This window comes from Ursus americanus, chromosome 2 (assembly GCF_024610735.1).
Source record: "Ursus americanus isolate L20-20 chromosome 2, mUrsAme1.1.p, whole genome shotgun sequence".
Lineage (NCBI taxonomy): Eukaryota > Metazoa > Chordata > Mammalia > Carnivora > Ursidae > Ursus > Ursus americanus.
In genome coordinates this window covers 21722772-21746047 of record NC_142128.1, presented here as the reverse complement: position 1 = coordinate 21746047, position 23276 = coordinate 21722772, and the positions used below count along the sequence as shown (strand labels likewise).

Sequence of the window (23276 nt, the reverse complement as noted above, 5' to 3'; positions counted from 1 at the left end):
GGCTCAGTCGTTTGCATCTGCCTTTGGCTCAGGTCATGACCCCAGGGTCCTGGGATGCATCAGGCTCCCTGCTCAGTGGAGAGCCTGCCCCCTTCCCTGGCTTGTTTTCTCTCTATCAAATAAATAAAACTTAAAAAAAAACTCTACTTGTGTGCATACAGCAGGAATGGGTTTTAGCATCGTGTTTTCCTCTAGGCTTGTGATGATGGTGCGTGGATGGGAGCTGTTAATTACTCTCTGGCCTAATTTACTTTAGTGTAGCGGTAACTCAGAGATTAAGGCCGGAGTAGCTCTTTCCAAGATCAACATCCCCATCTGGCCTGAGGTGATGATTAATTGATCCCAGGGACTCTTCGCCCTCTCTGGGTTCAGAACCTAATCCAAACTACACTCACAGCCCGACTCACAGCCAAGGGCAGGAGTGCTGGCTGGGCTTCATCAGGGAGCAGTGTGGTTTCCTGAACACTTCAGTCCTCGGGGGGCATCTGAATGGGAATCAAGCTTTCCTTACACCCATTGTTCAGCCCTTGGGGTATCTGAAAGAGAAGTAAGCACTTCTTAGATCAATATTTTCAAGGCTGATCTGATCCAAGCCTCTGCCTGGAGGATTTGACTGGAGACCCACCATTCTTCCAGCTTTTCTCTCTTCAGGGTGGCTATGAACTTGAACTCCCGTAATAAATGGCTTATATATTTTTTCCCCTAGGAAATGTGTGTGAATGTGTGATTATGATGGGGGAAGATGGGATAATGATAGATTTAAAACTGGACACCTGTGGTGCCTGCTCCTTTACAACGGAGTTTCTCCACATTTTCTTCATTATGGCCCTCACCTAAGGAGTGTTTTTAGACTATTTTTCCTAATCATGGAATTTTAATACTATGACATTTTAATACCACAGATATACTATATGCTATTTATGTACTATACGTATATCTGTGTTTTATACATAAGAATAATAGGATTTGTTTGCCCCCTTGGGGGCATATGTCTCCCACGGAGGATATGTGCATCTCAGTAGTTCTCAACCACCCCCTTGGCAGCCTCCACCATGTAAAAGGGGGAGGCAGGCAGTCTAACAGGTGCTTTGAGGAGTGTAAGCTAATCGTGTACATTTGTTTCACTAAGTGCTTGGTGCATGGTGAGTGCGAAATGAGAGCCCTTGTTGTTGCCATTATTATTATATTAAGCTTGGTCACAGTGATGTTTGTAACCCCTTCTCAGACTGTGGGTTCCCATGGTGCTTGAGGGCTGGCCAGAGGTCCAAGGCATTCTAACCTGGAGCTTCAACCAGAGGCCCCACAGGGTACATAAGGAAGGAAACCGAGCTGGGTGGGGACTGGGGCCACTGGACAGGCCTCAATGGCCCATTTACTTGTGACACCTGTTCCCAGGTGCAGCCAGCTGGTGGCGTCTGAACTTTCCATTTCTTAGAAGCTGGGAACTGGATTTCTCCTTAAATCTCCTAATTTTTAAGCACTGACTCAAACATCAACAATTACGCTATGTGGACGGAACAAGAGAGATGAAACCAAGTCATACCGACTTGTCCAGGGTTAATGGCATAGCTGGCATTCCAATCCACGTCTTTCCAAATCCAGTGATCCCTCCACTCAACCCAGCCTCCCCTCTACCACTCACGACCCTCCCCACTCCACTCTTCTTGGGGGGGGGTGTCCTTCAATGCTTCTTCTTCCCCGCCTTCCTGCCTGGGGAAGGAGCCCCAGATTGGGCCATTCCGGGACTGGGACAAAAGGGTCCAGCTCCCCTCCCCACCACCCGGCCCTCTTCCCAGAAGGACGTGGATTCCGTCTCTGGGTCGGGACCCCAGCCGTACTCACCGGGAGCCGGGAGCGGGGGCCCAGCGGCGTGAGAACTCGGGGCGGGCGGGCGTGGGGCAGGCGGGGCCCTGGCGACCTCACCATCCCCATCTCGGGATGAAACGCCCCGTTGTTCGCGCCGCCCCTCTGACCCCGCCACCCTGGTCATTGTTCTCTGTTCGCCTGGGTCGCGGGTGGGAGGCGAGGCACGCAGGGGTTCCCGAGCCTGGCTCTGCGCCAGGCCCGCGGCCTTCGGCCCTGGGGCCACTGGGGCGGCCGCGCCCGGGAGCGGGAGGCGAGCACGCGGGGCCGGGCGGCTTAGCCGGCGCAGCCATGGGCTCCCGTGGCTCCCACGCCGCGCGCATTCCCGACGGGGACAGCATCCGGCGGGAGACAGGCTGTGAGCGGCGCGCGGGGCTCGGACCCGGGGACGCGGGGGGTCCGGAGCGGGGGCGGCTCCAGGGAGCGTCCTGGATGGCGGGCGCGGGAATCTGGGGCTCCCTCCCTGCAGTCCAGGTCCGGGGCGAGTCCGGCTGCCAGGTGGAGCCGGGCAGCCAGGTGTCCTCGAGCCCGGCAGGGCGGCGGGTTGAGAGGGGTGAGGAGGAAGGGGGCTGGCCTGGTGGTTCGGTTCCCCCGCGGGAGGGCGTCGTCACTCCGCCTGCAGCCCCAACGGCGCGGTCCCCAGGTCCCCGGCGGGCGTCCCTTCCAGCGAGCTCCTGTCCCCCCACCGCGGCCCGGGGTCGCCCGGGGAGGGTCCCGCCGCGCGTCCCCAGCGCCCGCGGCCGTGTTACCCTTCCGCCTTCCGTCCCGTAGTCTCGCAGGCCAGTCTGCTCCGCCTCTACCACCGGTTTCGGGCCCTGGACAGGAACAAGAAGGGCTACCTGAGGTGAGGGGGCGCTGGCTTCAGGACCTGCCACCTCTGTCTCCCTTGTTCCATTCCCCTCTTTAACTAACCCTCCGTCTCCGTCTTCTTCTTACCTACCCCTCTTTGAACTTTGACCCAACAGCCGCATGGATCTGCAGCAGATTGGGGCGCTGGCCGTGAACCCCCTGGGAGAACGCATTATAGACAGCTTCTTCCCTGATGGGTGAGGTCTCGTTGGGGACGGGGCGGGGGGGGGGAAGGGCTTGTGGGGTAGGGCTTGGGGAAGAATTGGGGACAGAGGCAGAGGGAGGCCCAAGGTGACCACTGTCTCTGCTCCCTTCCCCCCCCCAGGAATCTGCGAGTGGATTTCCCAGGCTTTGTCAGAGTCCTGGCTCATTTTCGACCCGTCGATGATGAGGACCCAGGCATGCGAGACCCCAAGGAACCTGAACCCCTCAACAGCAGAATGAACAAACTTCGCTGTGAGTTTGTGGGGACCCCCTCCCCACGTGAGACCCTAGGTATACCCCACCAGAGAGAGGCCCCAGGCACCTCCCTTTCTTAGCCAGCCTCTAGATGACTTCCCCCACACCTCCAGGGTGACCTTCTGCTGGAAGAGAACCAGAGAAGACCCACCTTCCCTTCCCCTTCCATTCTCTTCCAGTTGCATTTCAGCTTTATGACCTGGATCGAGATGGAAAGATCTCCAGGCATGAGATGCTACAGGTTAGAAGAACGCAAGGAGAAGAGATGCGATGTGTGAAGTGTGGGTGGTTGAAGGGAAAGGTTGTGGGGGGATGGGGCGCATGACTGGCCAATGGGTGTGCAGACGACTGAGGTATTAAGTGGGAATCCGGCACTGGGTGGGATTTAGTTGGGAAATGGGATGGGGAGCAGTAGGGTGTGAGGATGGAAATAGATCAGTGATTCTTAACTGGGGGTGATTTTGCCTCCTGAATGCTGTTGGCGATATCTAGAGACCTTTTTGGTTGTCACAGCTGGGGAAGGGGGCGGTACTACCGGCATCTGGTGGGTAGAAGACAAAATTGCTGCTAAACATCTTTCAATACACAGGATAGTCCCCTTTCTCCCCACAAGGAGTTACCTGGCCCCAAATGTCAAAAGTGTTGAGATTCAGAAACTGCAACAGATATGATGAAGTGGGGGGTGGAAGGGGGAATAGTGGGAGGGTGAGGTGGGGGATGGGGTGGAGGACGGAGGGAGGTTAGGTCATAAGATTTGGGGCTGGATAATGAGTTTGGGCATACTGTTGAGGTGAGTGTGAGACTGTGAGAGGCAGGTGGGTGTTCGAATGGAGAAGCAGTGGGGGAAATTATTGGGGGAATATGGTGGGGAGTGAAAAAAATGGATGAAGGATTGATTACAAAATGGGTAATACCATTTGGGATGATATGGGTAAGGTTTGGGGGATGGGGCTAGTGCCTCCTCTTTATGGCTGTCCCCCTCCACGCCTCCCAGGTCCTCCGGCTGATGGTTGGGGTGCAGGTGACAGAAGAGCAGTTGGAGAGCATTGCGGACCGCACAGTGCAGGAAGCGGATGAAGATGGGGATGGGGCCGTGTCCTTCCTGGAGTTCGCCAAGGTCAGAATGCCCTTAGACCTAGGGAGTTGACATCAGTAGTCCCTAGGACAGATGGATGCAGGAGAGGAAGTTGGAAGGAGGTGGGCAGAAGGATCGGGGTCGCCAAGGAAAGGTGGGGCTTCGGGGATGGGAGAGGAGGTTGGAAGCCTAGAGGACTGAGCTCCTGACTATCACCCATCTCCCCCCACCAGTCCTTAGAGAAAATGGACATCGAGCAGAAAATGAGCATCCGGATCCTGAAGTGACCCCTTGGTGCCTTTGGCTAGCTCACACAAACCAGTTCAGCCTTGGATTTATCTTCAGCCCCCACAGAGGCTGGGCCCCCATTAACTGGATTCTTGTGTCTATGGTAAACTCCATTTAGGGCCAAGGAGAGAAAGGCAGAAGGGCGTGTACTAAATAAAGTCTGGTTCATCTGATCTCAGATTGTGAATCAGCCAGCAATCTTCTGGTTGCAAGCGACTGGAAACCCAACTTACAGCGACTTCAATAAAAAGGAGATTTTATGGGCCCATATAATTAAAAAGTTTGAAAGTATCTTCAGAATGCTGGACAAGTCTGGAAGTGTCTTCAGGAACAGTTAGATTCAAAGGGCTCACACCATGCTATCAGGACTCAGTGGTTCATTTCTCAATCAGTTTTCTTTTGCGTTGGCTCTATTCTCAGGAGGGCTCTTTCCTCTTGGTGGAGGATGGCCACCAGCAGCTCCAGGGCTCCATCCTACTAGCCTAGTAATCCAGTGGGAAGGGATTTCTTTTTTCAGTAATTCCAAGCAAAGAGTGCCATTGTCCTGAGTGGGTTCTTGTCCCACATTAGGGTACCCAGTGGAGGAATTCTTGAAGTCTGACTTTTTAAATGGGTCTTCATGGATTCTATGGGTGCACGCCACTGTGATGGGGGTGGGCAGGTGGGGGCAGAGATGATAGAAAAGTAATAAACAAGACATACCTTCCCAGGGCATGAAATTATTCAAAGATCTGGAGAATAATTCCATTTTTTCATGGTAAGGTGTTCAAACATTGCTATATCGCAGAAGAGAGGGTAAAAGTTGCATAAAATTGTGAGATCCTGTGTCTACCGCAAAATGCTTTGGCTGTGCCTGTAGGAGATGCTGTTGGTGCCCTGCCCATTATCTTCTCCCAGTGCTGTGCTGGAGCTGTCTTACGTCAACACACGAGACTCAAGTGTGCCTCTGGCTTCCATCTGCGTTTTCAGTGATGTCCCGTTGGTAGCTTGAATTGGCTGTGGTGGGATATTTACACCATGGGCGTTGGCAAATGCAATAGACCAGGGCTTTTCTGCTTAGGAGAGCCCCTTGTTAAACTTAGCAGCACACCACCTGCTTGGCATTCACCATTCCGGTACATCAGTGGCTTCCATCTTACCCCAGCTTTATTGTATCATAATAGGTGTACAAATAACTGTACATAATTGATGTATACAATGTGATGAGTTTGGACGTAGGTATACACTCATGTTATCATCACCACAATCAAGAAATAAACATCCATCATCGCCAAAAATTTCCTTGTATCACTTTGGTATTTGTGCATGAGTGTGTGTATATGTGTCATTAGAACACTTAACATGAGATCTACTGGCTTAACACATTTTTTAAAGGATTTTATTTATTTGAGAGAGAGAGAGAGAGAGATATCATGAGTGGGGGGGGGACAGAGGCAGAGGGAAAAGCAGACTCCCTGCTGAGCAGGGAGCTGAACATGGGACTTGATCCCAGAACCCTGAGATCATGACCTGAGCCAAAGGCAGATGCCTAACCAACTGAGCCATCCAGGCACCCGTGGCTTAACAAATTTTTAAGTGTACAACACCAAATCGTAAACTACAGGCACATTGCTGTACAGAAGATCTTTGCAACTTACTCATCTTGGATAACTGTAACTTTATACTCGTTGAACAACAGCTTCCCTTATCCCCCTCCCCCCTTAAGACTGTTCTATTGTCTACTTCTATGCATTTGACTTTTTTATATGCCCCACATAAGAGGAATCATGCAGTTTTTGTCTTTCTGTGACTGACGTGTTTCACTTAGTATCATGTCTCCCAGACCCATCCACATTGTCACAAGTGGTAGAATTTCCTTCTGTTTTAAGACCGAGTAATATTCCAATGTATGCAGATAGCACATTTTCTTTATCCATTCATCTGTGTCCATGGACATTTGGGTTGTGAATAGTCCTGCAGTGAACATGGGAGTCCAGATATCTCTTTGAGATGGTGATTTCATTTCCTTTAGATACATACCCAAAAGTGGGGGTGCTGGGTCATATGGTAGCTCTGTTTTAATTTTTTGAGGAACCCCAATGGCTTCTTCCTTCAAGCACAGACGATCCTCTGCCCAAGAGCTTTGCCTGGCATAGGCAAGTATTCAGCTTGTGTGAAGGACAAGTTGAAGTGCTGGGGAGTTAATGGCCATAGGAGCAGCTGTCAATCAATGACTGATGGAGATTGGTAGATAAATACTCAGTTTATCAACCCCTAAGTTTGGACAACTTAGAGGCATGTTCTCTTCCCTCTGGAAATCTCCAGCAGGTTTGAGCCCCAGTTACTCACAGCGTGAGGCTGCTCCCTACCCCCAACCCTAACCCCCATCTAACCCTAACACCCTCCCCCCATCTCATCCCCTCTCTCCTACCACTGCTTCCTGGATCACCTCACAGATAGACAACTTGCTCTCTGATCCTTGTCTCCAGGCACTTCTGAGGAAAGCCAACTGAAGACGTACTAGACTGTCCAGAACACACATTCACACTGTGGTTGTGGGCACCCAGGGCCCAGGTCAGTGACTGCATGCCTCCTGGCATTTTCCAAGTTCAGGGAGCTGGAAGTCAGGTAAAGATCAAGCCCCTTTGGGGGCTCTCGGAGTGTGGAATTGTCTGGAGTGGCAGATTAACCACATTTCAACTTCGTGTTTGTTAGCAGTATGATTCTGACAGACGAGTCTCATAGTTGAGGGGAGCCAGGGGCCAAAGAGAGTATTTGACTCCTTAGGGAGTTTTGCAATTTTTGTCAAAGGATTACCACATAAACAAAGACTTTTCGATTGAGGGCTGTCTGTTTAGTCTTTGGCCCTGAATTAAAGGTGGGAAGTAAGGGAAGGAGGGTGTAAACCTCACTGAGTGGCTAATTTTTCCAGGCACTGTGGGAGAAGATTCGTATGCAGTTGGCCCTTGAACAACACAGGAGTTCAGGGTACTGACCTTTACAAGTCGAATTTCCACGTATAACTTTTGACCTCCCCCCCAGACTTAGCTAATAGCTTACTGTTGACCGGAAGCCTTACTGATAACATAAACAGTTGAATAACACATATTGGTATGTTATATGTATTTCATGCTGCATTCTTACAATAAGGTAAGCAATAGAAAAGGTTATTTTTATTATTATTTATTTATTTATTTATTTATTTATTTATTTATTTATTTTTTAAAAAGATTTTATTTATTTATTTGACAGAGATAGAGACAGCCAGCGAGAGAGGGAACACAAGCAGGGGGAGTGGGAGAGGAAGAAGCAGGCTCACAGTGGAGGAGCCTGACGTGGGGCTCGATCCCGTAACGCCGGGATCACGCCCTGAGCCGAAGGCAGACGCTTAACCGCTGTGCCACCCAGGCGCCCCTGAAAAGGTTATTTTTAGAAACTCATAAGGAAGAGAGAGTACATTTACATGACTATACTGTAAAAAATCCACGTGTAAATGGATCCACGCAGTTCAAACCCATGTTGTTCAAGGGCCAACTGTATGGATAGAAATAGAGAAATAGAGGGGAAACAGAGGGAAGAGAGAGAGGAGTGGGGAGAGAGAGGGGGAGATATCTTTCTTTACAGCTAGTCTTTTTTCCATTATAGTCTCTCAAATTTTCCTAATATTTTATACCTCTTTAAAGTTTAGACCTCAAATTTTTTTTAAAAAGGGACACTGCCTGCCTATCTCAGTAGAGCATGTGACTCTTGATCTCAAGATCATGAGTTCAAGCCCCACGTTGAGCACAGAGATTACTTAAAAAAAAAAAAAAAGTTCAGACTCTTTGGCCCCCTTTGAGAGCTCTTGAATCTACAGGGAAATCTATATTTTTAGTACATGATTCTGATGTTGGAGGTTGAAGGACCAAACTTTTAGAAACACTTACCTAAAGCTTCTGGCCAGACTCCTAGTGACAGCTCTCCATAGGAAGTTCTCCAACATCCATAAAACACAGAGCATTCCCTTGGCCCACAGGCTCTCGGAAAGGCCTCCCACTCATTCCTGCCCACGCCTGCTCTGTGCCACTGGTCAGTGCTACTGGACCCTCCAGTACTGGGGGATCCCCAAGACTCTACTCCCTATTCTGGTAGATGGAGGAGCAAACTATCCCCCCACAGCCACCCCATTAGCATGAAAGCCCTCTGATCCAGCCCAAGCTCAGGAGGTTGGAGACTTTTGTCACACAGGAGGGAGGGGCAGCAGTCTGGCCGGGGTAGCAGAAGCTGTGTGTACCCTACCCTCTCCATAGCGACTCTGACAGCATTACCTGTGGATACGTTCACTGAAGTGGCGGGGGGGGGGGGAGCGTGGTGACACCTGTGGGGAGCCCCTGTGCTGTGAGCAGCATTTGCTGAATTTAATGATTTGCTTACCATCCTCAGTCTGGCCACAGTACCTAGGCTCTGGGTTATTATTCACTTACTGTTTGCCTATAAACAGACCCATTTAAAGTGGATACATTTGAGCTTATAAAGGAAACTGAATATCACTCCTGTAAATTAGAAACCAGTACCAATTGCCATAAATAAATGTACAAAAGCAGTACACACAAAGAACCCCCCCCTCAAAAAAGTGTCAAAAAGGAAGATTAGCAAGTGTTGAAGAGTTGTAAGAACAAATCTGCACCAAACAGAGCTTCTCTTTGGTGACCTGAAGGATGGAGGAAGAATTGGGAAGGAAATGACCTTTGCACTGTGTGATTCGAGGATGTTATTTAAAGCCCAGAGGTTACTACTGGACATCATCCTGTGTACCTGAGTTGCGCGTTCCCTACACTGTGGGAACCCCCAGCTGAAGGGCACTATGATGAAGTAGTCCTGGGCAGAGCGTGCCTCCTGCTGGGACAGTTTGGAGACAGCCATCAGTGAGCTAGACACGCTGGTCCTCAGGCTGGCTGCTGGTCAGATTGGGTTTGGTAAGAGGTTGGCCATGGAAATGGAGTCAACTCCCAAGGTCAGGTCCAGGGAAAAGTAGCCTTTCCTCGCCAAGGTGACTGAACCTGGGACAGTGTGTAGGGAGCCCTGGGAAGGGAAGCAAATAGAAGGACCTAAGTTGTCATGTTGGATAGACCTAATTATGGCTATCATTGCTTCTTCTTAACTGATCAGGAAAACAGTTAAGAATAGAATCCTGAACTTGACTCTCAAATACAAGGAAACTCTGGGTTGTCCTCAGCTCCACCCAGTCAATACCAATAAAACTCTCTTGATGTCTGAGAGGCAATATACGGGCTTGGTTTCTGTTTAAAGACCTACCCTGCAGATCAGTGCGGCTCAGTAGGAATGACTTGCGTTTTGGAGTTTTATTAGGCCTGCGATCGAATCTGCGCCCTTCCAATTAATTACTCACTGTATGACGTTGGGTAAGTCGTTTTGCCCTTCAGTGCCTCAGCCTCTGTTACCTGTGAGACAGATGAGAGCAGCCACCTCGTGGAGTTGTCACATCTTGTCCTTCTGTAGCTTGCTGCCCTCCCCAGCCGCCGCCCCCCAAACCCTGCTTTACTTCAGCTGAGGCCCTTTGGCCCCATCTGTAAACTAGGACTCTGGTCTGTATCAGTCAGGATTCTTCCCATTAACTGGTTTATGAAAGAATAGGAATTTATTGGTTCATATAACTGGAAGAAAAGTCCAAAGGTAGACCAGACAAAGGAGAGTCTCAAAAGCTCAATAATACCATCAGAAATTAGTCTTTCCATTCCTCAACTCTACTCTCCTCAGTGTTGCTTTAATTCCTAATCGGCAGTCCCAAAGAAGAGAGGGCCTCTCTTCCCCGATTGTCCTGCCCAATGTCCCAGAAGGGAGCCTCAGCTTACTCACTGTAGCCAGGTGGATGGGTGTGTTGTCTTATGTCCATTCCCTAAAAGAAAATCAGAATGCAGTTGCAAAATCAACAAAAACTATATATGAGTTGGGGTTTTTTTTGGCTACAAATAACAGAATTACCAACTAACAGTGGCTTAAATAATTAAGGCAATTATCTCACGTTATTAGATGTTTTTGGTGGTAGGCAGTCCTAGATTGTTGAGTGGTCCAACAGTTTTATCAAGGATCCAAGATCTTGTATCCTTTCATTCCTCAGTATATTGGCTTTTAATTCTCCACTCTGTTGCCTCATGGTTACAAGATGGCTGCTGTGGCCGTAGCCATCCCATCCTTACAGGAGCAGTGTCTAGAACAGGTGTCTGAGTGGTTGGCCAAGGCAGCTAAACGTAACTCCTTTCATGTCCCTCTCTTTTGATCATTGAGAACAATCTTTTCCAGAAGTATACTCCCCTCATTGACTACCCTTTACTTGTCACTGATCACAACAAGAACACCTCTAGCTGTAAGGGAGGCTGGAGAAATGAATACCTGACATTTTCAGACTCTATCACGGGAAATGGGTTTTCCTGACAATGATAAAAGGGGAGAGAAATAACAGCTATGCAGTGTATTAGATTCTAAGTGTGACTGCGGAGTGAACAACCCCTGGATGGCTTGTAACAGCAAGAGTTTATTTGGTGCCTATATTATATGTTTTTAGACATCTGCTCCACATGGCTACATGCTGCAGGACCCAGGCAGGAGGGGCAGCCCTGTCGGGGACATGCCAGTCTCATGGCAGAATGCAAAACAAAATTGCTACAGGAAACAGCAAAAGTTTGATAAGCATGCACCTGCCATATGACTTGTCTACTTGGATACCACTGGCCAAAGGAGGTCACGTTCCAACCTGAGGTTGATGGGGCGGGAAAGTTTACTCCTTTCACATGGAGCCACTGCCTATCACATGATACTCTGGTTATCTGTTGCTGCGTCAGCAAACCACCCTAAATTTAGCAGCTTAAAGCAATCACGATTTTATTAGCACCGGTGATTTTGTGGATCAGGGAATGGTGCAGGGTCAGCCGGGCAATTCTGCTGCTGTCTGTGGTGTTGACTGAGGCTATTTTGTGGTAGTCAGCTGGCAGATAGTCTGTAGGGTCTGATTTGACTTTACTCAAAGGTCTGGGACCTGGGTAGGGATAGCTGGAAGGCTGGGCTCTCCAGCCAGCAGTGTGAAGACTTCTCCCTTGACAGTCCAGGGCTTCCACCACAGACAGTGTCCCAAGAGACAAGATGTGGGAAAGCCCAGGCCTGACACTGGCACATTACTTCTGCCAAAATGTGTCAGGATAAAGCCGTCATAGAGCCTACAAGTGGAGGGAATACACACTCCCTCTCTGGAGCAGAGAAGTATTAAAAAATTTATCGTCTTTTACTTGCCACGTGGATTATGCAGATGCATAATCTTCCATGGAAGGGAAATAGATCTTTTGAAAAAGGAATTTTGGGAGGTGGGCGAGGGATGGGTTAAATGGGTGATGGGCACTAAGGAGGGCACTTGGGATGAGCACTGGGTGTTGCATGGAAGTGATGAATCAGTAAACTCTACACCTGAAACTAATACTACACTGTAGGTTGACTAACGGGTATTTAAATAAAAACCTGAAAAAGAAAAAAAAAGGATTTTCAGATGGGCCTTACCTTAGCAATTCACATTTATCATGAAACGATTTTTTTTTTCCTGCAAAAAGCTTTGTTTCCTTTTGGTCCACGCCTGGGGAGAGGGCTCCAGGCTCATTAAAGGCTGCCTGGTGGGGGACGCCAGACAGGCCCCTCAAAACCTGCTGGGCTTCAGAGGCTCCTAGTCATGCTCGAGAGGTGCTTGAGTCCAGCCCAGTGGGCCAGCCAGCCAGCGGAGGTGAGTCAGAGGGTCACCAAGTCCTCGTCCAGGAAGTGAGTCTCGAGAAGTCGCAGAGCTGGGTGGGCATGCGCAAGGGCAGAATCCGGGGCTCATAGACCCAAACGGACCTGCTTCCGGTTCTTCTTCAGAGCTGGGCGGCTTCCTGGGCGCCTGCGCAGCGGGGAAGAGCACGAGGCCGTCGCGCGGGTTTTGCGTCTTCAAGACACGCTTGGGCTTCTCCTCACCAACTCCGGTGGGGAAGGGGCCCACGCCCTGCAGAGCCGCGTCCTCGCCGTGGGAACGGAGGCCCAGAGAGAGGTAGGTGTAGGAGGCCTGCAGATGCGTGTGGACCAGGCCGGGGCGGGGGTGGAGGGGCGGCAGCCGCCACGTTGGTGTCCTAATGCTGGTGAATCGGGGAGCTCGCGGTTGAGAGGTAATAATGGGGTGTTGGCTGGTCCGGGAGGCAGAGGCTGGCTCATAGCGTGGCTCCGGACCTTGCGACTGGAAAAAAGGTTTGGAGGGTGGTCGGGGGCCGGTAAAAGGGGCGTCCGGGGGTCTGTTCCGTCCAAACGCCGCAGAAGCACGACACATCCGCGGGACAGTAGGGCACACTGCCATGAAACGCAAATTATTAAAACATAGTTCTGTTAAGTAGTTGTGTATTAGTTAATATTTATCACGAAGTCAAAATAATGAAAACAGGGGCGCCTGGGTAGCGCAGTCGTTAAGTGTCTGCCTTCGGCTCAGGGCGTGATCCCGGCGTTCTGGGATCAAACCCCACATCGGGCTCCTCCGCTGGGAGCCTGCTTCTTCCTCTCCCACTCCCCCTGCTGTGTTCCCTCTCTCGCTGTCTCTCTGTCAAATAAATAAATAAAATCTTAAAAAAAAATAATGAAAACATAGTTATGTTAAATAGTGAACTATTTATGTTTTCATTATTTTGGTTTCATATGTTAACAAATGATAACCATGTAACCTGTATGTTAAGCATATAGCTTGTATATTAAGCATATAGGTTAAATTGTTAATATTTATCAGGAAACCAAAATAATCAAAAGAGTTGGATACTGTTACAGAAAGTTCAATGGGACAATAAAAAAAAAAAGTACAGGGGTGCCTGGGTGGCCCAGTATGTTAAGGCTCTGACTCTTGGTTTTGGCCCCGGCGTAATCTCTGTGATATGGGGTGGTGAGATCGAGCCCTGCCTTGGGCTTTGTGCTCAGCGGGGAGTCAGCTTGAGACTCTCTCTCCCTCTCCCTCTGCCCCTCCCCACTGTGCTCTCTCTAAACTAACTAAATAAATCTTTTTTAAAAAAAAAAAAGTACAAACATACACACACACACCCAGTAGAGTATAATATATTATATGTTTATATATTAGACTCCCAAATCACGTCATAAAATGAAATAATAAACGGTTTAGAAAAAAGACCTAAATGAATGCTAATATAATCTCGAGGTAAACAAGGCTTTTCTAAGAATAATCGCCAAGGAAAATATTAATAGTGTTAATTATATAGAAATTTAAAATTTCTGTATCTCCAAAGCAACACTGAATAATGTAAAGACAGGGGCACCTGGGTGGCTCAGTTGGGTAAGCCTCCCAACTCTTTTTTTTTTTTTTTTTTTTTAGATTTTATTTATTTATTTGACAGAGACAGCGAGAGAGGGAACACAAGCAAGGGGAGTGTGAGAGGGAGAAGCAGGCTTCCCACCGAGCAGGGAGCCCGATGTGGGGCTCAACCCCAGGACCCTGGGATCATGACCCCAGCTGAAGGCAGATGCTTAACGGCTGAGCCACCCAGGCTCCCCAAGCCTCCAACTCTTGATTTTGGCTCAAGTCCTGATCTCAGGGTCCTGTAATCCAGCTGGGTGAGGCTCTGGACTCAGCAGGGAGTCCACTGAGGATTCTTCCCTCTCCCTCTGCCCCTCCCCCTGCTCACACCTGTGCACACGCATGCTCACGCTCTCTCTCTCAAATCTTTAAAAAAAAGAAGAAAAATGTAAAGACAAAGGACAAACTGGAGAATTATTTGCCTCAAGTATATCAGACAAGGGGTTAAAATCTTTTACGTAGAAAAAGCTCTTTCAAATCCATTAGAAAAAGATGAACATCATAGAGGCAAGGAAATGAACAAGAAATTTTTAAAAAGAAATATCCAAAAGCATGTAAAGATGTTCAGGCTCAATGCTGATTCAATTCTCATTGAAACCGTGATTCTTCTAGGATCAGATTTGGTTTTATAAATTAAAAGCCTTAAAAATGGCCATATTCTTTGATCCAGACTCTCATTTCTAGGAATTTATCCTCAGTAAATAATTTGAATGTGCAAAAAGACTGACCTACCAGATTGTTCACCTAAATATTATTTATAACAAAGGGAAAAACCCGAGTCAGCCAACTGTGGAACTGTGTAGGTGGTTACAGCACTAGGGGTCTCCTTTAAAGAAGGAACTTGACCTTCAGCTGCATGGAGTGCTGGAGTTGACAGATTCTAGCCAGGCAGATTTTGCTCATCTGTGGGACTCCTTTAGCAGGAAGTCTTGCTCCAGTGCTCCCCACTGGGCTGGCTGACCCTCTGCCAGATGCATCGAAGTCTGGGGTTCTCTCTGGCCAGTGCTTTCTCACCATTTTCATGTTCCCAGGTGTTACTCCCAGTAAACCTAGTCTCCTAACCCAGTGTCCTAACTCCATCTCAGTGTCTGCTTCCCAGAGAGCCCAGTGAGTGGGTCAGAGTTCAGGTACCGTTTGATCAGAGAAGCAGAACCACTAAGGGTGACATGGAATAAGAGGTTTATTGTGGGAGCAGGGAATCGATGGGAAGGTAACCAGTGGGCAAGGTGGTGGCTTTTCTGAATCTGGTATTGGGTGTGAAGTCAGCCAGGTCAGCAATTGGGAAGGAAAGATAACACAGGACATTGGGGAAATGCAAAGATGAATGGGAGCTCATGAGGACAGTGTGGAACCTACAAGGACAAACTGGAACCTGCATCTGTTAGGTCCTCCAACCTTGATAATAGGGGGAAGTGGCAGGAGAAGATGGCACCCATCACAGGCTCATGACCCAGGATTTGGAGGGGCCAAAGGATACCCACAGTGGCTGGGGCAGCTGCAGGTCAACTAGCAACAGTACCATACGCCAACCTTCAGAGCATACAAATGGCTGCCTCTTCACTTCCAGTTGCCAAAACTTGCACACGTTTTGCTCATGGCCAACGAGGGAAGGGAATTCTTAGAAATGGAGTCCCAGCTTAGCTAGATGGAAGCAGAATGAAGCCACCACAATGTGATCGATTAAAATTAATATGATACATTCATAAAACAAGATGGTATTTATCTGCTTAAAATAATGTTGTAGAGAATACTTACTGTTGTTAAAAGACAATATGTACAGCATGATCCTATGTGTAAAAATCTGTATAAACATATAAAGACAAGTGTTCTAAGAGGTTGAACTTTTAAACAAAAAAGTCTCATTGGGTCAGCTCCTCTCCCTTAAACTCTTAAATAGTTTCCCACAATTTATGAAGTCTAAGTATTTTTGTATTGTTTTAGAATGCTCTCTGTTTTTTAAAAAGATTTGTTTCTTTATTTGAGAGAGAGAGAGGGCAAGCAGGGGGAGAGGGACAAACAGACACCCTGCTGAGCAGGAAGCTCAGCTCGGGCTCGATCTCACGACCCCGAGATCATGACCTGAGCTGAAATTGAGAGCCGGATGCTTAATGGACTGAGCCACCCAGGCACCCCTTAAAATTTCTCTTAAAGTGATGACCAAAGTTTTCTAATAGTTACCTTGCTTTAAACTATACCTTTTGAAATGTGTTTATATATATATATATATATATATTTTACTAAATTGTAACTACGAAGGCATAATAGTTACAGCTACTTCTTATTGGACTAAGCCTTCCACAAGCATCATGTCATTTAATTCTTACACTAAACCTATGAGTTAGGTATTTTTATTAACCCCACGTTATGGATGTGAAGTCCTATTCTCAAGGTCATACAGCTAGTAAGTGGTGAAATCCGTGGTTCTTGCCCTTAATCATGAAGCCATTCTGTCTATTGAGAAATTGTTTTTTTCCAATCACGTAGGTGTTTCTTTTAATTAAACATTCTCCTTGATTTTCTTCCAATTTTATATACGAATTCTCCTAATTATACTTCAGTGTATACTAGTTTGATATCGAGGAGGTTCAGGGCAGGCTGCCCCCAAATATGCCACTTTGGCATATTAATTATTTTGAATTAAAGTTATTTAAGAAACAGCCAGTGCCAGAAGGACACTCTGACCCTCCTTTCCCCTGAGAGCAAAAGTGAATCCCCCATGCGGCGAGCACCCTCCCGGGACCTGGAGGAGAGAGGCGTCCTTATCACCAGAGATGGGGCCGCAAGGCTGTAGATACGACTCTTGTTACTTGTTCATTAATTTGCTTACCCCGAGCCCAATTTGCTTTGTGTTTTCGTCTTGACAAACTTACTATTTCTTTGTCTGAAAGGTACCAAACTGCCTGTTTTGGTCATTTCTTTGAGTCTCATATTATTACATGATCTCCTGTATGTACAAAATGACATTTGTTTTTCTCCTGTTAATCTGTCTTACGTCAGCTTAATTATTAGACCAGCCAAAGAACTTAGAAGCGAAGAAAGGAGGGGCGCCTGGGTGGCTCAGTCGTTAAGCGTCTGCCTTCGGCTCAGGGCGTGATCCCAGCGTTCTGGGTTCGAGCCCCACATCAGGCTCCTCCGCTGGAAGCCTGCCTCTTTCTCTCCCACTCCCCCTGCTTGTGTTCCCTCTCTCGCTGGCTGTCTCTCCCTCTGTCAAATAAATAAATAAAATCTTAAAAAAAAAAAAAGCGAAGAAAGGAAAAGCTATCCTCCCCTACAATACTTACAAGATCTGCTTGTCACTACCCAGCACAAATTGTGTAATACTGAAATCTTAACTTCTTCTTGAAACCCCTACCAATCTCTCTCCTGACTGAGCAGTATCTTCAGACTCCATCTCAAGCAAATGATTACTTCATTAACTATTAATATTCATTAACACTGACAGGCCAAGCAGGTGTTACAGAGATTAGCAAGACGAGCCCACTATCATGGAGCTCCTGTTCTAGAAGACCAAACCAAAAGTAAATATACACAAAAAGTGAAGTTCAAATACAGATAAGTGCTGAAAGAAAGTAAAACAGGGTGACTTTATAGGCAGTGATTGAGGCTGGGGTGGGGCTAGTTTAGATAAGATGGTTGGTGAAGGAGGTGATATTTGAGGTGGGGCCTGAAGGCTGAGATCATGTCTGCCACACAGCGGTCAGGAGGAAGAACATTCCAGCCAGAAAGAAAAGGAAGTACAAAGGTCCTGAGGTGGGAACAGAGAATGTTCAGTAGGTGAGGAGAGAGTTACGAGATATACTGAAAGAGGCTATATTACGTAGGCCAGTATAAAGTTTAGATTTTATTCTACGAAACACAGGAAGGCATTGGAGAGTTTAAGTGGGGCTGAAATATGATGTGTTGTAAATTTTAAATTCATCACTTTGGTTGCTGTGTGGAGAATGGATTAGAAGGGAGCAGAGAACGTGGCATTTGACAGTTTCTTAGTACTTAAACAGAATTGCCATATGACCCAGTAGTTCCAAGCCTAGGTAATATCAACCTTGCAAATAAAAATTTATAGAGGGGCATCTGGCTGGCTCAGTCTGTAGAGCATGCAACTCTTGATTTGGGGGTTGTGAATTCAAGCCCCAGGTTGGGTGTGGGGATTTCTTAAATAAATGAATAAATCTTTAAATAATGAAAGCTTATTTTACCAGCAAAAATAGGTTTATTGGGGTATAGGAGGGAATTACAATTCGGGACAAGCAATCTCTGGCCAAAAAACATAGGCTAGTCCAACAAACAGAGCAGAGGAATGTTATTTTAAGGGAGGAGGAGGAGGAAGCTGGGTGGGATTGTTCTGGAAGGAGGTCTCTTAGAGAAAAGCAGGAGTTCACAGGGTGATGATGGTTACTCACTGGCTGGGTTGCAGGGGTGGTTGATTTCTTGTAGGAGATGCACTGTCCATCTTTTCCTGTTGGGGACTGTAACTGATTATTCTTTCCCAGTGAGGGCTCTTCTGTTGGGGTCTGTAACTGACGGTCCTTCCTATGATTGATGGTTTGTGGTATCGTGTGAAAGCTCCCCCTTCTCGCCTCCAGGCTTTGAAGGTGAGAAGTATGGATATAGGCTACAGCATGGAGGACCTTGAAAACACTATGCTGAGTGAAAGGAGCCATTGGAAAAGCCCATAGATTATATAATTCCTTCTACAAAATGTTCAGAATAGGTAAATGCATGGGGACAAGGAAGCAGAGATGTGGCTGGGGTAGGAGGGAATTTTTTTTTTAAGATTTTATTTATCCATTTGAAAGACAGCATGAGCAAGGGGGAGGGGCAGAGGGAGAAGCAGACTCCCCGCTGAGCAGGAAGCCCAACACAGGGCTCCATCCCCGGACCCTGAGATCATAACCTGAGCCAAAGGCAGACACTTAACAGACTGAGCCACCCAGGTGCCCCTAGGGAATGGGTTTTGGCTGCTTCATGGATATGAGGTTTCTATTTCCATTCCATCATTCCACGATGAAAAAAGTTCTGAAACTAGTTAGTGGTGGTTACACAACATTGCAAATGCATATAATGCCATTAAATTGTTAACTTTAAAGTGGATAAAATGGTAAATTGTCGGTTATGTGTAATTTACCACCACCACCAGTTATGATGACAATGATGATGATGATGACGACGACGACGATGATGGTGATGAATTACCCCAAGTTTTCTGAACAATGCAGCTTCTCAGGTCTTCTCTAGAGATGATGATTCCTCACATCTGGGGACTCCTAGGGACATGCCATTAAGAAAAAGAAGAAAAGAGTGGAAGCAGGAAGACCAGATAGAAAGTGGGGTGGCTTAGACTAGGAGGGAACAATGGAGGTTAGGTTGAGAAAGGCGTGGGATTGGGCGCCTGGCTGTCTCAGTTGGTAGAATGTGCAACTCTTCATCTCGGGGTCATGAGCTTGAGTCCCATGTTCAGTGTAGGGATTACTTTAAAAAAAAGAGAGAAAGGCATGGGACATATTTTGAAGGTAGAGTCCCACAAAACATGCTCAAGGTTTGAATGGGGAGTAGTAAGGTAAAAGAAGAATCTAAGGTGGTTGATAGGTTTTTGGCTTGAGCAGCTGTTTGGAGGATGGTGCCATTTATAGAGCTGAGAGATTCTAGGGAGGCAGTGAGTTTGGAAAATGAAGAGTTTTTGTGCAAAGTGATATCTTTTCTTGGAAAGAGTGCCCACTCTTGGAGAGAGTGGCAGAGACTGCTAGATGCCTCTTATAGCCCATCCATTCTCCCTTTCTTGAATCACAGAAAACCGATTTTATTTGGAGTAGCAGAGAGCTTAGCTATGTTTCCTTTGCAGTTAAGGACAGCCAATGAGCAGGTCTTTCAGGCTCTTTAAAGAGGACTATTCAGTGGGGAAGAACATCCCTCTCAACTCTTCCTCTTCTGCCTGCTCAGGATATGAGCTCCATAGTCATAAGGTGAACCTGAACAGCCTTGACCTTGAGGTTTGAAGTTACGTGCTAAGAATCGGAGAAGGTGCCTGAATCTCAAATAACTTTGTGGAGGTGCCACACCAGTTCCGGCCTTTCAGGTCAGAGAGTGAACCCTAAATTGTTTAATCTGTGGTAATTGGCTCTCTTACTAGAAGCCGAATACAATTTCGTTGTGATACTACACCAATTATAGACATATATTTCCCTAGAGTTTCCAAAGATTGCACCTTAATTCCCATCCTCCCTGAAGCCGCACAATGAAGAAGTGCCTAGAACTAGTTATTCATAGCATGTAAATACAGTGCATTAAAAAAATATTTTTTGAACCTGCTTTGGGCCCAGTTAACCCTAACCAACATGTATCAGCAATATAAAACAAGCATTTGTATTTTTAATGTTTCATTTTTGTGTAATCTCCTAACTTTGGACGTTTGAAGCATCATGCTTTGGGCATCAGTTAAAGGTGATAACATTGAAGAGGTTGATTTCAGTTCTCTGGGTACCAAGAATTATACTGGTTTCTGTCCCACAGTTGAAAACATAAGTCCTTTAGTGCATATGGAAACATTGTTGAGTTCTCTAGATAAACTCCTCACACCCATAACAGAGAATCTGGTACGGACTGGACATTGAGTTATTATTATTATTTTTGAAGCTCTAAAAAGAGCCATTTGAAAAAGGACAAGGGATACATGTATTTACTTTTATGAAGAACACCCAAGAAACAGTTGATGCTGATGACTCTGAGCAGTGGGAATGGAGGTCAGGGAAGGGGATGGGAGACTTTTGCTTTCCAGATGACACCTTTAAAAACATTTTTTTACCACCACGGGTTTCACAGTGAGTGGTTAAGAGTGACAGTTCTAGAGCCCAGACTGTGATGATTCAAATCCCACTTCACCACTTATTGGCTCAGTGTCCCTGGGAAAGTTTCCTCTATTTATCAAACACTTGTATTGCAATTAACATGTGCCAGACACAGTTCTTAGTACTTTTTAATTTATTATTATTGAAGTATAAATGACATACAATGTTACATTAGTTTCAGGAATACAACATATTCAGCAGGTCTATAGGTTATGTTATGTTAATAAGTGTAGCTACTATCTATCAAATGTACATTATTATGAAACCATTGAATATATTCCCTATGCTGTAACTTTCTTGGAAGCCTGTACCTCCCACTCCTCTTTACCCATTTTGCCTATCCCCCCCCGCCCCCCCCCCCCGGGGGACAGCTGGCTGTTTTTGGTTTTGTTTTCCCTTTCTGAGAACTTTTAGGAGGCATTGTAGGTGGTGATTAAGCATGCAGATTCTAGAACCAGACTCCCTGGGTTCACCTCTGTGACTCTGGGAAATCGGTTTCACCTCTCTAGGACTCAGTTTCCTCGTCTGTAAAGTGGGGATAATAATAGCACCTACCTCATACAGTTATGGTAAAACTGCCCTACCCCGCTGATGTCACTCCCTCTCAGATGGGTTAGTGCTCTAGACCATTTCTGGAGGAGGGTCTAGAACAGTAGCCAGCAAGCTTTATCTGTAAAGAAACAAATATTAAATCTGGCTTTGTGGGCTATAAAGTTTCTACCACAACTAAGCTCAGCCACTGTGCTGCAAAAGCCACTACAGACAAAATGTCAATGAAGAGCACTGATGTACTCGATTAAAACTGTATTTACACAGTGGCAGGTAGCTTTGGCCCACTGACCACAGGCTGACGTGACGAAGACACTAAAAATTAATAAAGGGAAACCTTGTTACAGTCAAGAGGCTAGAAGGGGGAGTCATACCACTTAATGTCAATTACGGGAAGAATTGTCAGTTATAGACCCCAATAGAAGAATATCCCCTAAAGAATCATCAATTTCAGGCCCCAACAGGTAAAAGATGCACATTGCATCTCCTGTAAGAAAGGGACCACCAGCGACTCAGCCAACGAGAAACTGATATCACCCTCAATTCTTGCTTTTTTCCATTAGAATTTATTTTATTTTTTTCTAAAGATTTTATTTATTTATTTATTTGTCAGAGAGAGAGAGAGGGAGAGAGCACAAGCAGGGAGAGTAGCAGGCAGTGGAAGAAGCAGGCTGCCCTCTGAGCAAGGAGCCTGATGTGGGGCTTGACCCCAGGACCCTGGGATCATGATCTGAGCCGAAGGCAGACGCTTAACTCACTGAACCACCCAGGTGCCCCATCCGTTGGACTTTATTTTAAAAGAATCCCCACCAGAGGTGCCTGGGTGGCTCAGTCAGTTAAGTATCCTACTCCTGATTTCAGCTCAGGTTTTGATCTCAAGGTTGAGAGTTCAACCCCTGTGTTGGGCTCCATGCTGGGTGTGGAGCTTGCTTAAACAACCGCAACAACAAAACCCTGCCAACTTCCCCCTCCTTATCCATAAAATAATGTTCCTCTCCTTTGCTTATTGGACTTGTCTGTGGTCTTGCTGCGGCTTATATGTCCCCAGTTGTAATTCTCGGGTATCCCCAAATAAACGCATTTTTTGCTGGTAAAATAACTGACAGTTTGGTTTTTAAGGTAAACATTACTATTCTCCCTCTTTTGTGCTCATTCTATTAGATCCCTCTCACATAGCTAGAGACGCCCCCCTAGTGGACGAATCTCAGACTAGGAAGTCCGACTACTTCGTAACTGCTCCACACTGCTCTAAGTGGGTCCAACAAATCAATTGTATAATACGCAGGGTTGTGTATTGCAATGTTAGTGAAATAACCTGGATTAACCTTCTGTGATGATGAGAGCCAATTGGCAATCACGTTATACCTGAATTTGCATTACTATGGGTCACATATCACAAAACTACTTACACCTATGGGGAAAATGCTTAACTCTTTATATTATTTTAATATAAAGAAGACAACAGTGCCACAGCACTTTTATTCATTAAATTCTAGGTCCAATGACCTGCCTGGGATGCAAAGATGAAAGTTACAATCTTGCCCTCCAGGACCTGAGGAAGCAAGCAATTAATATGCAATGTTACCTGTGTCACTATGAAGTCCTTTTTTCCAGTGGAGCTAGCAAAGACTGAAAAACAAAACAAAAGATACAATCAACGCTTGTTAAGAAGTGATAAGAAGGGTAGTATGTAGATTTCTGATGGGTGGTAAATTTTATACAGTTTGGCTAAATTAACCCTTTGTTGTTACCTCCATCTGGCCTCTGTTTTCTGCTCTGGGTTCTCTCTTGGACCTCTGTGTCTTGCCGGGGGTGGGTGCAGGTAGGTGGGGAGCAGCTTCCTCCTTATTTCCCATTGCCTCTTGGGGAAGGTACCCCAAAGTGAGGTCAACACAAGTGCATCCCAAGCCTTGGCCCTCAGGAGCCAGTGGGAACTCAAATATCGTCACCATCTCCCTTTGCCCGTATTTCCTGCCCATCTTTACAAGACCAGCTGCGCTGGAGGAACCTCCTA

The 23276-nt window shown here is 46.7% G+C and overlaps 1 protein-coding gene across 1 annotated transcript; it reads left to right on the top strand.

The window, feature by feature from the left end:
* The first annotated feature begins 2027 nt into the window (after positions 1-2027).
* On the top strand, positions 2028-5800 carry CHP2 (calcineurin like EF-hand protein 2). The gene is made up of 7 exons (XM_045776479.2): positions 2028-2221; positions 2635-2707; positions 2829-2909; positions 3038-3168; positions 3351-3412; positions 4166-4288; positions 4480-5800. The coding sequence occupies exons 1-7, from the start codon at positions 2155-2157 to the stop codon at positions 4531-4533; spliced, it is 591 nt and encodes a 196-aa protein (XP_045632435.1). The 5' UTR covers positions 2028-2154; the 3' UTR covers positions 4534-5800.
* The last annotated feature ends 17476 nt before the right edge of the window (positions 5801-23276 follow it).